Source organism: Pelodiscus sinensis, chromosome 29 (genome assembly GCF_052426305.1).
Source record: "Pelodiscus sinensis isolate ZL-2025 chromosome 29, ASM5242630v1, whole genome shotgun sequence".
NCBI lineage: Eukaryota > Metazoa > Chordata > Testudines > Trionychidae > Pelodiscus > Pelodiscus sinensis.
The window spans coordinates 6058693-6073527 of record NC_143080.1 but is presented as its reverse complement, the minus strand read 5'-3'; the positions used below and the strand labels follow the sequence as shown (position 1 = coordinate 6073527).

Sequence of the window (14835 nt, the reverse complement as noted above, 5' to 3'; positions counted from 1 at the left end):
CTGCACCCGGTTGGCGTTCATGAGCAACCGGGGAAGCCAGGAATGCGACCGGCATGAGACCGGGGATGAAATTTGCCGGCCTCGCCTGTGGAGAGACGAGCAAAGGGCCCGCAGTGGATACTCCTGGCACAGTGACCCTGGGGGTCTGGCTCCTGGAACCAGCAGGGGCTCATGGGCATCCCTGGACCCCCTTGCTGCAGGGGCAAGGGGCCTTCCTGGAGGTTCCTCTGCTCCCGGGCTGGGGAGCTCACCCTGGGCGGAGGGAGAGGCCGCATGGCTCATCCCCTGCTCTGTCTAGTCCCTCTCCCGGCTTTCATCACCCGCCCAACGCGCAGGGACGCGTTGCCCCCATTTCACAGATGGGGAATGGAGGCCAGGCGTGAACGAACTGACTCAGCCAGTGAGTCAGACGCCGAGCCCGTCTGGCTCCTAGTGCACCCGGTGCCTCCCTGTTTGTTATGGTAGGGTTGCCACTGGACCGTGATCCCAGCATCTACAGACCACCACCCCCAGCCCAGGTGGTATTTAACCCCCCTGCCCTCTAGCAGCATGGTGCTTTTCCAGCCCACTCTATCCTGGGCACCGGCTCAGGTGACTCTCAGCGGGTGCTACCTGGGCGTGGCGGTGAGGTGACCCCGCCTCATCCTCAGGGACATTTCCAAGGCAGGAAGCTTTCAGCCTAGCCGGGCTGGTGGAACCTCTGTCCTGCACCTGGCTGGGACCTGCCACTAATAACACTGTGCAACCCTACAATAACAAACTGGAGGGCCCCAGCCAGCCCGGGTGAGCAGCCCTTCCCCCGTGTGCCCTTGCCCATGCGCAAGGGAGGAAAATGGCCTCAGCACCCGCCCAGACCATGGCTCCACAGGACTGGAGGAGCCTCTGCAAGCAGCCGCAGGGCAGAAGTGGAGCCGGGGCCAGGCCTGGTCCCCAGGGGCCTGGTGCCCGGTTCCTCTCAGTCTCTGTGTGTGTCCAGCCTCCCATGGCTGCCCGCGGCCCCATTAGCTGGGCGTTTGCAGAGCCGCCTCTGTAATTAAGTGAGATGAGGTCTCCCCCCCCCATCCATGCTCAGGATGCCCAGGATGGAATGGGGGCCCGGCTCCTTATGGGAGATGGCGAAGGGGAGGCGTTTGGGCCAGCACAGAGATGGAGGCTGCGGCAGGAAGGGCTCTGGAGCCAGCTCTGATGATGCAGCCCGGCTCCTTCCCCGGAACCCAAGGGTGCCTACTTCCCTGGGTTTCCCCCCCAGCTCACTGGCTAGAGGCAGATGGAGCAGTCCTGGCTTGGGGCAGGGGGAACGAATCCTCCGCCACTGGATCTGGGTGTCTTGCTCGCGGAGGGCAAGAGCTGGGTGGGGGCTGGGGGCCGGCAGGTGTCTGCTGTAACTCAATTGTGGCCCCCTAGCTAATGACGGGCTTTTGGGATGGGGGACGGTGCAGGAGGGTCAGGAAAGGCCTCTGCCGTGCAGCCTGTCTCCTGGCCTTGCCAAGAGCCCAGGGGCTCTCGGAGCCGATTGCTGCTCCGACAGGCCGCAGACGTAGGACAACTGTGCCCCATGGCTGCAGTGCATTAGCGGCGTCAATTGAGCTCTGCCGAGGGGAAGCGCAGCCGGGCCTGTGTCATGCAAATAGCTTTCAGACGCGCGGCTCATTGATATTTTTTAATGGGGGTACGAACCGTGCCCGGAAGCAGTCAGGAAATGGAGTTCTAATAATAACCCTTCTCCTGGGCCCGACCAGGGGCTACCGAGGGACGGGCTACAAAGGGCAGTGGCAGCTAATTGTGTTATTCAAGTTGTGCGGAACACCCTAACCCCTGGGCAGGAGACGCACATCGGCAGCTGGACAGGCCCCTTATGCTTGTCAGTTGGTTAATCGGCAACAGGGGCTGGGGAGGTGAGACCCTACAGCGCTGATAGGCCGCAACGAAAGGGTGACGGTGTAAGTCACCCGGCCAGGAAGAGCAGCCCCCGAATAACTGACGTGTCCCAGAATCCCATGTGGCGGGAGCAAGGAGGCAGCCATGCTGACGGCCAGGCGCAGCGAAGGATCCGTTTTGATGTGTTGGTCACTTGTCAGTTTCCAGGCCCCCCCCCCCACCCTCCTGCAGCCTTTTTCCAAAGCAGGGGCAGGAGAACTGCACAGCTGGCCTTCCGAGTAGACCCTGCAACTCCGCAGAGATCCGCTTTCCAGCCACGGCTCATTTGTGTGGCTACGGATGGGGCCAGAACATTCTGGATCCGTGCAGGGCTCTACTTTCGAGTCCATTCCTATTGGCGGCAGCAAGGGTGTTCCCACAACTGGGCCCCGGGCGGGTGAGTTCTTTCTGGGTGTTGAAAGGAGATAGGCTCCCTTGTTTCTTTCCTCCCCATTCCCAGACGCCTTTCTGAGGTGCAGAAAAGGCTTCTCAAGTTTTGGCTTTTGCGCTCTGCTTAATTTCATTGGCCCACGTTTTGCCCCAGAAGAACCTGGTCTTGTGCACAGACGCACCGGTGCTAGCCCAGTGCGCGGACTGGCAAAGCTCTATTTGTCCAGGTTACACTTGGCGTCTAGCTTCCGGAGCAGCAACTACACCAGGTTTCAGGGGGTGTATACCGCCCCCTGAATTTCCCCAACACCCCCCTCCCAGTTTTGTGAACTATGGTGCCATACAGCCCACCTTCACCCTCACAGTCTCATCCCTCATCAGCCCTGACACCCCCCCTTGTAAATTCGAACCCCCCCCCCTTAATTTCAATTCCTGGGGAGGCTACTGCTGTGCAGGGAGGGCAGCCTGCCTCCCGGAGGGATTGGCTAACTGTTAACAGATTGAGTGGCGTTAACAGTAGGGATGTGAATGACTAGTCGCCTCCCCGCCTTGCTGCCTCTATCAGAAAGAGGCAGCAAGGGGGAGGGGGGAAGAGGTGAGGGTGCTCAGAGTCCCCAGCTGACCCCGGGCTCCACGTGGCACTGCCGCTTTGAAACGCCGTGGGGAGCACGGGGCTAGTGGGGGACTGCCTGAGTCCGTCACTAGCCCCATGCTCCCTGCAGCGCTTTCGCCTTTGAAGTGCAGCAACAGCCCTGGGGCTGTTGCTATGCCTCAAAGGAAAAATCACCCTTAACGACTAACCAAATAGTCGATGCAAATTTGCATCGACTATTTGATTAGCCAAATAATCAAAATTGTACATCCCTAGGTAACAGAATACTGACAGTTTCTGCACTTCGTGTGTGAGTCAATTGGACCTTAGTTTATAATTTGCCTTAAAAATATGTCATTTGTGTAGTGCTGAAGATGATAAAATCACAGCTCTAAAAAGCATTCCCCTTAGGGGCTTACGGGCACTAGTTTAATAGCACTGGAGAGGGCCCCATAAATCCTAAGGACAGTCCTGCTGGGCATCCCGCCGGGTGATGGGTTAATGTTGGTCTCTGCTTGTGGGAACTGCTGTTAACTAGGGATGTAAAATTTCAATTATTTGGCTAATCGAATAGTCGATGCGATTTGGCTGTCACACTCCTGGCTTCCAGGAACGAGCTCTTGGGTATGTGAAGACATGAATTTGCTGTCTTGCAACCATCAGCATGCAGTCCTCTGTGGAATGCAGGTGTTTAGCCAGGGCTGCCCTGCCTGTCCAAGGGTTCTTCAGAGTGGCATGACGGTCCCATTAGCCAAATCTCTAGCTAGTTATATATAATGTGTGTATATTCATTTCCAGGACTGGCAAGCAATGAGTAACTCTGTAATCGCATTTTGCTCTATTCTGGCATCTTTCTCCTGAAGCTCTCAAAAGATGGATTAATTGGGACATTGGCCTAAGTGCCAATAATAATCAAGACATGACAAAAATACTTTGTGTTTCTAACAATGCTGAGGCTCTCCAAGCACATTCCGGCCGTAAATGAACAAATCCTGCCCTTTCCCCTGGGAGGGGTGTGTCAGGTGGGCACTCTCGCCTGAAGAAGAAGCTGTCCTGGTGAGCAGGTCCAAAGTGACTAGTGATCTTGGGTGTCCAGTTAGTGACAACTGCGCCTGCTTTTCCAAGGTGCCAAGCGATCGTGACTCTAGTGAAGTTCATTGGAGCTGTGCTCTTCCGAAAATCAGAGCACCTGAGAACTGAAGACTCCAAAATCAGAGGCTAAAGAGACTCCTGAACCAGTCAAAGGCATAGTAAGGAGTAAAACTAGACTTAGAACATAAGAATGGTCAGACTGGGCCAGACCAAAGGTACATCCATCCCAGTGTCCGGTCTGCCCACAGTGGCCAATGCCAGGTGCCCCAGAGGGAGTGAACTGAACAGGTACTGATCAAGCCATCTCTCTCCTGCCATCCATCTTCACCCTCTGACAAACAGCAGCTAGGGACACCATTCCTTACCCATACTGGCTAATAGCCATTAATGGACTTAACCTCCATGAATTTATCTAGTTCTCTTTTAAACCCTGTTATAGTCCTAGCCTTCACAGCCTCCTCAGGCAAGGAGTTCCACAGATGGACTATGCACTGTGTGAAGAAGAACTTCCTTTTATTTGTTTTAAACCTGCTGCCTATTAGTTTCATTTGGTGGACCCTAGTTCTTGTATTACGAGAACAAGTAAATAACTTTTCCTTATTCACTTTCTCCACACCACTCATGATTTTATAGACCTCTGTCATATCCCCCTTAGTCTCCTCTTTTCCAAGCTGAAAAGTCCTAATCTCTTTAATCTCTCCTCATATGGGACCCATTCCAAACCCCTAATCATTTTAGTTGCCCTTCTCTGAACCTTTTCTAATGCCAGCATATCTTTTTTGAGATGAGGAAACCACATCTGTACGCAGTATTCAAGATGTGGGCATACCATCAAATTATATAAGGGCAATAAGATATTCTCCATCTTATTCCCTATCCCTTTTTTAATGATTCCTAACATCCTGTTTGCTTTTTTGACTGCCACTGCACGCTGCATGGACATCTTCAGAGAACTATGCACGATGACGCCAAGATCTCTTTCCTGATTAGTTGTAGCTAAATTAGCTCCCATCGTATTATATGTATAGTTGGGGTTATTTTTTCCAAAATGCATTACTTTACATTTAGCCACATTAAATTTAATTTGCCATTTTGTTGCCCAATCACTTAGTTTGGTGAGATCTTTTTGAAGTTCTTCACAGTTTGCTTTGGTCTTAATTACCTTGAGCAGTTTAGTATTGTCTGCAAACTTTGCCACCTCACTGTTTACCCCTTTCTCCAGATCATTTATGAATAAGTTGGATAGGATTGGTCCTAGGACTGACCCTTGGGGAACACCACTAGTTACCCCTTTCCATTCTGAAAATGTACCATTTATTCCTACCCTTTGTTTCCTGTCTTTTAACCAGTTCTCAGTCCTTGAAAAGATCTTCCCTGTTATTCCAATGACAACATAATTTACGTAAGAGCCTTTGGTGAGGGACCTTGTCAAAGGCTTTCTGGAAATCTAAGCACACTATATCTACTGGAACCCCCTTTTCCACATTTGTTGACCCCTTCAAAGAACTCTACCTTCTATTCTTAACCCCCAGCCAGAGATATCTGATTAATGTGCTGCTATTTTGTTGTAATAATAAGAAATGTGTCATTATGCCACCTTCTTCCCTCTCGGCAGTGCTTAATATGACACCTGTCACCACTATTTTGGCTACAGAGGCTTTCAAGACACACTGTATCTCTGCAAACCTTTCCGAGAGACAAAGAACCCAAGTCCCAAAATATTTCAAATTCAAGATTCTTTATGAATGTTTCAAGCCAGACGCAGGGTTATCGGAGAGCAATTGAGGCAGATGCCTCAGGTACAAGTCCTTGGCAGCTGTAGCAAGCATCTGTTCGTAGTAAAGGCGTATGAGGCTGCTGGGGTTTATTTTTCTGGCCATTTGTCAGCGTCGCCTGTGAGCTGGTGGCAGGGTGTTAAACTGTGAGATACTCTTCCTACCAGCTCGCTCCTTTCCCTGTAGGCCAGGCACATGCTCTCCTCATTGCTTTTTAATGGGAAGTCTTTTATCATTTCTGATCATTGGAGGAAACAGCGTTTTTGCCGTCCCTGGGACTCTGGAGTAGAAAAGTGACTGTTTCAATTTCGCCTCCTCCGGACTGGTTGCACAGTTGTTCCTGTCTGGGTTTGTGCTGCGCTACAGGGAACACAAGGGAGAAACAAATATTTTTGCAGGAAGTTAGGCGAGAAAGGGAATGACACCAGGAGCGTGCGGCTGACAGCGAGAGAGGCAAAGGAGAAGGCTCTTGCATACCATTGGGGAATTGTGTTGGTCCAGAAGGGAAGCCAGTGCTAGATGAAGAGAAGAGAACCCAGAAAGCTGTGCAGCGTGGCTGGAGCTAGCGCACCAAGTTGTTGCTGAATAAAGAAGGCTGCTCTGAACTGGCTCCAAAGGAGGGGTTTGAGCATGAGGTTGCTGAACATGGTATGGCCCCCTGCGCTCAAACAGTTTAACCATGCACAGCCACCCCAGAGGTAGCCATTGCTGCTGTCCACGGCAAGCGCCTTCTCCAGGTCCGAACTTAGGCACAGCCTGTGTCTCTCCATCACCATCCCGCAGTGCTCAGAGGCACGTGACCAACATGGCTCCTAAGAACAGGGCCTCACTGGAGAGTGGGGTGCTATGGGAGGGGCCCTTTGCTGAGAGTGGCACTGCTGTTAGGTGAAGGTAAATGGGGCTGTTGGATGTGTCGGGGGAGTATCTTTGTGGGAGGAGGGACAGGAACAGGGGTAATGGGGGGCAAGGTGGTAGCTCAGTGGTTTGAACATTGCCCTGCTAAATCCAGGATTGTGAGTTCAATCCTCAAAAAGCCCATTTAGGACTTTGGGGTAAAAATTGTCATAGATGGTCTTTGGTCCTGCTGTGAAGGCAGGGGACTGGACTTGATGGCCTTTCAAGGTCCCTTCCAGTTCTAAGAGATAGGCAATCTCCATTAAATTTATTTAGTGGGGAATAGGACTGCTGGGGGGGGGAGCTGCATGAAGGTGCACAGGAATGTGCTGCAAAGAGCTCTTAGAGGGCTGATCAGCTTCCAGCCCTGATTTTCCCCTGCCAGGCTCCCTCACCCCCACCCCCATCTGTCCCCAATTCTCCCTCTGCCCCCCTATTCCCCCAGACTTTCCCCTGCCCCAAACTCACCCCCCAGGTTTGCCCCTACCCCCCAGACTCCCCTTGCCCCGCAGCTCTCGCCCAGGCTCGCCCTTTCCCCTCCCCCAGCTCCCTGTCCTTTCGCAGGCTCCTCCCTCCTAGCCCGAAGCCCCGCCCCCACCTGCATGACCTCATCCAGGTGAGCGTCTCCCGTCCCACCTGGCCTAGGGACACGCCCTCCCCCGCCCACTGGTCCTTCCCCGCCGTGACCGCCACCCCCGTCGTCCAATCGCGTCCCAGCTCCCCGACCAAGCGCCAATCCGCTTCCGGCCCGCGGGCCCGTCCGCCCTGCGCTTTGTGGGCGGCCAATCGGGAGGCGCTCCATCGCGCCAGGTGGCGGCGCAGCCCCCGCCCGCGACGGCGTGACTGAAGGGCGAGCGGGCCAATGAATGGGCGGCCACGAGCGGGCGGGGCCTGTGTCCTTGGGGACCGCGGGGGCGGGGCTGGGTTGCGGGCTGCGCTCGCCTTTTGTTTGGTGGGTGCGAGCCGGGCAGCCGCCAGTGTCGGGGCAGAGCGGTGCGGCGCAGCGCAGGTGAGGGTCGGCCCGCGGGCTCCCCCGAGAGTGCGTGCGTGCGCAAAGGGGGAGAGCTGAGTGTGCGTGCGTGTGCAAAGGGGGGGCCTGAGTGTGCAATGGGGGCGGCTGAGTCTGCTCGCGTGTGCAAAGGGGAGAGCTGAGTGCGCGTGTGCAAAGGGGAGAGCTGAGTGTGCGCGTGCAAAGGGGGGCGGCTGAGTGCTCTCGTGTGCAAAGGGGGAGAGCTGAGTGCTCTCGTGTGCAAAGGGGGTGGGTGAGTGTGCAAAGCGGGGCGGCTGAGTGTGCGCGGCGTGTGCAAAGGGAGGGCTGAACGTGTGCGTGTGTTAAGGGGGGGGCACTGAGGCAGCGCTTCACCCGGGCTCGCGTCTGCCCGGCTAGGAGCTGGTGCGTGTCCGCTCCGCGGGCCCCCGGCTGCTCCGAGCCAACGCCCTGGCCCTGGGAACCGAGCTGTCCGGGCCGGGTGGGGCCTTCTCTGGCTCCTCGGGAGCTCCGGGCTGGGGCGGGGCTCAGCGGGGTGTTGGCGAGCTTGAGGGGCTCCGGGCTGGGGCGCAGCGGGGTTCTGGCGAGCTTGGGGGCAGGCGGCGTCCCGGCGAACTTCGGGGAGGGGGGGTCCGGGCGAACTTGGGGAGGGGGCGGTCTCGGCGAGCTTGGAAAGCCCGGCCGCTTGCGGTGGGATTAGCGAAGTGCTGCTGGGGGGCTGTGCTGGTTTGGGGGAATCTGGCGCAAGCGAAGCCAGGACGCGTCCAGGCGCCCGGTAAAGTTCGTGCCGGTGGGAAATTGGGGGCGGTTCAGACTCGCACATGTTTGTGTCCCGCGTTGTCCGCGCCAGCCAGGTGCTGTGTCGTGTCCCTCCCCCCCCCTTCGTGTGGCCCTTCTAGGGAACCCTGCCTTGCCAAAACAGGAGTGTCACCAGTAACCTCATCACCCTGCACTGAACACACGCTGAGGTCGCTATTAATCAAAGCAGTTAATGGCTGACGGCAAACCACTTGTAGGCAGCCTGTTACATAGTTCCAGAGATCGGTATTAAATTAGCCGTCTAATTTGCAAGTGCCTTGAGTCTCTGTTGGAGCAGAAGGCTTGCGGGGTGGCTGCTGAACCTCTCTCGTGAGACGCTGTTTCGCGCAAGAGAAATTGGATCCTGCTGGAATCTGGAGAATGAGACAGGAGCCTGTTGTTTGCATCCTGCAACTGCTCCAGAAAGCTGGACTGTGCATTAAAACCGAAAGGGAAGTGGTGTAAACTGGAGGCGTCTTGCGTTTTCAAACCTAATTAGCTGTCTTTTCATTCAGGCAGTGCAACTTGATGGACTCCTGGATGACAAATTACAAAAACTGCTGAGGGGTGCGCGCTGCAAATCTATTTCAGCTGGTCCTTGAAATGGTTCCTTTTTTAAAGCTCACAATGGGCGTTTCCTGTTCTCTTGCTGGATTCCTGGGGAGCAAGTTTGCAAATTGTCTCCTTGACTGGGTTTTCCAGGAGAGTGCCATTGCTGTTTCTGTAACTGTTGTGATAGGAAGGGTGTCATTCTGGCTCGGCTCTCGCCATGCGAGCTTAAGATGGCAATCTCACAGGCATTTAAGAAATCCTTCCTCTGTGTAATTGATTGTGCAGTGAATCAACATACAATCAGCTTTCAGGGTGTATTTGTGGTGTTTGACATATTAGTTTTCTGAGGTCTCCTGTCCATGTATTATAAAATGCTCCCGACCTGCTTTCTTAGCTTGCATGCGGTGACTGACTGAAGTGTATGTTCTTGCAAAGCACGATCACACATCGGGCTCCCAGCACTTTGCAATGGTTGGAAGCAGGGCTGGATTACCCAGTAGGCAGACTAAGCCCGTGCTTAGGGCACCAGCAAAGCAGGGGCACCAAAAAAAAGAGATTTTTACGGTATAGTATTGTTTTTATTTTGAAAAAGTGGCGAGGAGTCCTGTGGCCGCTTTTGCAGATTCAGACTAACACAGCTCCCCCTCTGATACTTTTTATTTTGAATTACATATGGGGAGGGCATCATAATCTTTTCAGTGTTTAGGGCCTCTAAGGGTCTTAATCTGGCCCTGGTTGGAAGGAAGATGCTGTTACAAGCTAAGTGTAGACTCTTCGTAGGGAAATTGCCTGATAGGAGTCCCCAGCAGTAGCCCTAGAGACTTGCCTTGTATCTAGATTGCCAGTTGCCTGGCAAACAGTTGTGATTTGCAATGTAAGCTTGGCCTCTACTTGAAAACTATATTGGCATATGGATGTGGGATGGGACTTGGAAAAAACCACGCCCCAGCGGAGATGTAGCCATGTTGATGAAATAGTTCTGGGAGGTGGTGTTTCTTCACTGGAAGAAAAAAATACAGCAAGCAGGTGATGTCTCCTACCAAATTCACTGTCCATTTTGAAAACAAGTAGTCCTGTAGCACCTTAGACTAACAAAATAAAAAGCATGAGCTTGCTTTCGTGGGCAAAACCCGCTTCCTCAGATGAACAGAGACTGTCTATTTTGGTCAGTTTCGCAGTCATAGCATTTGTGAAATCCACAGCATCAGATACTTAAATTTTTAGATTTCATCGGGTTGTCACAAAGCATAAACATGTAAAGCCCTTCAGACAGCATTTCTCAAACGGGGGGTCCCAATCCAAAAGGAGGTCACAAAGCTATGATGGGAGAGGATTGCATATTGTCACCCTTATTTCTGCTCTTATCTGTAGAGCCAGGTGGTCAGACCATGGCAGCTTCTGGCTGAAAACCCAGTTTTGAAGGCAGTGCCACTGCAGTATTATCACAGAAGTAAGGATTGCAATACAGTGCCCTCTCTACAACAGCCACACTTTGCAGGGGAGATCATGGTCTGGATGGAACACTTTTTTCACAGCCGTGAATTTGGTAGGGCCCTGTTTATAAGAGCTTGAGCCTGTTTGTTATGCTCTGCCGTGTGTTGGAGTAAAGTCAATTTAGAGCCGAAAATCTTGTGTTCTCATCTTGCTATCAGGAACGGTCTGTAAGTGAGGGGGAATTAGTATTTCAGTGTGTGGAAGTAGGGAGGACTCCGAGGCTATGTCTACACTGCTGTTTTTTTGGCAGAAGATATGCAAATCGCAGCTCTCCTTTGCATATCCTCTGCCGCTCCTTTTTGTGGGAGAGGTTTTTCCACCAAAAAGCGCTGTGTAGATGGAGCCATTTGTTGGGGAAAAAAACCCTTTTTCGCAAGATCCCTTATTCCTCAAAAAATGAGGTTTACAGGATCTTGAGGAAAAAGGGGTTTATTCTGAGAAATGATCCTGTCTACATGGGGCTTTTTAGTGGCAAAATCTCTTCTGCAAAAAGGATCCAAAGAAGATATGCAAATGAGCATGGTTTGCATATCTTCTGCAGGGGGGGAAAAAGGCAATGTAGACAACCTGAGAGTGAGGGTAAGGAGGGAAGGAATCTATTCAAATCTTGTAGCTAAAAACTAAAAAGAGTCTGCGAAAGGAAGGAATCTGTGCAGTGAAATTAGAAGCCTGTTCAGTCTGCCACGCTGCCGTGCTTTAGGGAACTTGTAGAGGAGAGGTTGTCTGGCTGGTATTCGCTTAATTAATTAGGTTTACAACAAAGATGAAAGGACAATGCCAAAATGTTGCTGGGAGTTGCCTGGGAAAAATGCTCTTGTATAAGGAACCTGAAAAGAGAATTGGAGTTAAAAAAATGGATGCCATAAAATCAGTACGAACATGTATGCGTGAACGCCCTGATGTTCTTTGTACTCATTAGGGAGGGTGCATGTTTAATTATATGGCGAATGCAATGAGAGCTGGGTGCAAGGGAGTCCAGGCAGTGTGCTTGGTGCTGCCGTAACTGCACAAAAGGCACCTGAACATGCGTTTTCGAAGTTGGAGGGCTTCTCCACTCTTGAAATGCTGCAATTGCATTTTGTGGCTCCTCTGCGTGCTGATTCATTACAGCGACAGGAGGGGTTCTCCGATACAGACAGTTTATTTACCTCCCCCGAAGTTGGAAGGGTTCTTCCCATGACTAGAACCCTCTATGTGAGGAGACGGCCTGGTTTACCTGCATTTCTTAGGGGGGTGGATTTGAGAATCCGAGAGAGCGAGCTGAGCTGACTTCACTTTTGCAGGCAGACCTGGTCTCGGATGCTTCTGTTGGTGTGAAGTAGCTAAACACAAAGCAGCTGGTCTTTGGGCTTTCTATCCTGGACCGATATCTGCCCCAGTGTGGTAAATTGAACCTAGCACGTGGTGTGGATAAAGGTGGCTGGTGGGAATTTTGAAGTCGGTGTGCTGCTGTATCTTCGATTTAAACCCTCTATTCTCACTTAAGAGTGAATACTGTAGCAAAGCCTGCTTAGATCTGACCTGCAGAAGATATGAGAGGTGTGTGCAAGATGAGACAAATTGTGCTTGTGGCTTTCTCGGGTAGAAATGAAAAGTTTGGGAACGGCAAAAGACACACACAAACACCTTTGGCCATAATACCAAACGCTCTGAAATTGCCTGGCGTTCTGCAGAGTATTTAAAGATGCCCTTTTCTTCCAGGCCAAAAAATAGTCTCAGAACAGAAACTTTCCGTCCTGAAAATGTGCTATTTATTCCCAGGATCTGTGTCCACGTTCTGAATTCTCGGGGAGGGTGGTCTGCACCTGGGGCATGTTCCTTGCGGGTGTATTCCCATCCGACTGGATGGCAGGACTGAGCATTTGAAAGAGGAGGCATTTAGGTGTGTTCAGTAGCTTGGGGTGTGTCTTGGGAACACTTCTGCAATGAGTCATGCTGCTCTGTGCCTGAAGGGCAGGGCCCACTTTGAGCTTCTCTACTAACATGCTGGGGGTGATGTCAGCATGAGCTCTGAGCTCGTGGGTCAGGTGTTGGTGCGCTCCAGAGGACTTTCAAACCCGGCCTTTAGCCACGCTGGCGGTGCCAGTCCCAGTAGAAAAGCAAAGCGACGCATGACAGATCAGTTGTGGGAGTGAAGTGGCAGGTCCGCTGGGTCTCACCCACGCTGCACCTGCTTGGGCGACTGATTAAAGCAGACATGTTCTTGCAGGGAACTAGTGAGTGCCAGAGGGGAGGGCAATGGAATGAGAAGCAGGAGTTTTTCTCAGCTCTTACACCGACTCCCTGCGTGACCTTGGGTGAGTCACTCCTTCCCCTGGCTCTGTTCCCCCTCCGCTGCCTTGTCTGGACCACTGAGAGCTTTATCAAGCCAATAAGGAAGTGTGTACTCGCAGTGTTTTGCCCTGGGATCCCCTGGAAACGCCTGTTTGCAAGCAAGTGCTTGCTCTTTCTCCCCGGCACTCTGTAGTAGCCACAGATGCTGGCAGACTCCTAGAGTGGGTGCCCCTAGAAGTAGTAGCCCTCCCCAGGCAATGTAAGACCCTTTCCTATTCAGACACATTGCACGTAGCCAGTCAAATCTGCCCCTCGTTTTTCTTGCCTTGCTAACTGCAAAATAAAGGTTCTTCCCTGCCAACTACTGGAACGTGGTGGATTTCTGCACCTTAGATGAGCTTTGTGCCATGTTTCCATCGCCTGTCAGCACGGGATCCGCCTTCAGCTGAATGAAGCTATTCAGATGTTTTCTGCTAGTGTTTCTCAGCATCCTCTTCCTTTGAAATCCGTCTCTTCCCATGGGCCCTGCCTCTCCAGTGTTATCCGAATGCACCTGGCGTAAGCCCGTCTGGAAACACAATCTTTGCTCCATAGTGCTGCTACACATACAGGCAGTCCTCGAGTTACGCGGATCCGACTTACGTTGGATCCGCAGTAACAAACGAGGATTTTCTCGCCCCGGAGGACTGGAGCGGCGGGACGCCTGGTCCCGCCGCCTGCCTCCTCTGGGGCGAGAAAAGTTGCTCCCCATCTCCCTGGTCTGCTGGGGGAGCCAGCAGACCAGGGAGACGCTGAGCAAAGCCGCGGAGGACCCGGGCCGGACCGCGGCGCTGATCTGGAAGCGCCACGGTCTGGCCCGGGTCCTCCGCCGCTTTGCTCCGCGTCTCCCTGGTCTGCTGGGGAGGGGGACGCAGCTAGTGCCCCCTCTCCCCCCAGCAGACCAGGGAGACGTGGAGCAAAGTCCGGGGCCTGTGGTAGAGCAGGTGGGGCGCTGCCGGTTGGTCCTGCAGCACCGCTCCTTGGCGCTACTGGACCAACCCGGCAGTACCCCAGCTGCTCTGCCCCAGGAGTCCTGATTCAGCTGCTGGTGATCAGTTTCAGCAGCGGCTGAATCAGGATGCCTGGGGCAGAGCAGCTGGGGTGCTGCTGGGTTGGTCCAGTAGCGCCGAGGTGCGGCCGCGCTACTGGACCAACCCAGCAGCACCCAAGCTGCTCTGCCCCACGAGTCCCCAAGTCAGCCGCTGCTGAAACTGACCAGCGGCTGACTACAGGAAGCCCGAGGCAGAGTTGCTCTGCCCCGGGCTTCCTGGAATCAGCTGCTGATCAGTTTCAGCAGCAGCTGACTTGGGGACGCCTGGGGTTCTTAAGTTGAATCTGTATGTAAGTCAGAACTGGCGTCCAGATTCAGCCGCTGTTGAAACTGATCAGTTTCAGCAGCGGCTGAATCTGGATGCCAGTTCCGACATACATACATATTCAACTTAAGAACAAACCCACAGTCTCTATCTTGTACGTAACCCGGGGACTGCCTGTAGTTAATTCCTGTTCTGGTTGCGGCTAATTCCTAAGCAGGTTGTAGCTCAGTGGTTCCCAAACTTTTTGGCGTCATGACCCCCTTTTTGATTTTTGAGAAACTCTCATGCGCCCTCCCCCAAATAGCAGCAAAAAATGAACTGATCGGGGACAAAAACAAAAATAACAGCACAACTTGAGGGTGGGGGAGGGAATTGAAGGGAGAGGAGGCTGGATTGCCTCACCTTCCCTGAAATTTCTTCACACAACCCCCAGTTTGGGAACCCATGTTGTAGCTCCAGCAAACCCATCCTGGCCCCTCAGAGCGGCTGGCACCTTGATTCTCTGGGATGGGTTCTAGTTGTTCACCTAGAGCTGTGAAGCCCGCAGGGTCCTTCTTCCTGCTCGCAAAAGCCCAATATCCCAGCCTGGAGGTGAAGTTGAGAACCCAGCCACAAGGCTCTTTGGCTATTTTAACAATTTCTCCACCTCTGCCCTCTGAATATGGACAAAATGCTGGGGTGACGTGCCAACACCTATGTTTCTAGCTCTCTTCC

The 14835-nt window shown here is 53.1% G+C and overlaps 1 protein-coding gene across 3 annotated transcripts in view; it reads left to right on the top strand.

Annotated features, from left to right (window-relative positions):
• Positions 1–7513: 7513 nt before the first annotated feature.
• The window catches only part of JUP (junction plakoglobin), a 57037-nt gene continuing 49715 nt past the window's right edge, over positions 7514–14835 (top strand). For 2 of the 3 annotated variants that reach the window (XM_089774057.1, XM_075911529.2), the window contains exon 1: positions 7514–7669. In XM_089774057.1, the coding sequence (XP_089630183.1) occupies positions 7527–7669 (143 nt within the window). In that variant the 5' untranslated portion in view covers positions 7514–7526. Of the gene's footprint in view, positions 7670–12715; positions 12790–14835 lie in introns of those variants that run through there. The other variant, XM_075911531.2, reaches the window with a different exon arrangement.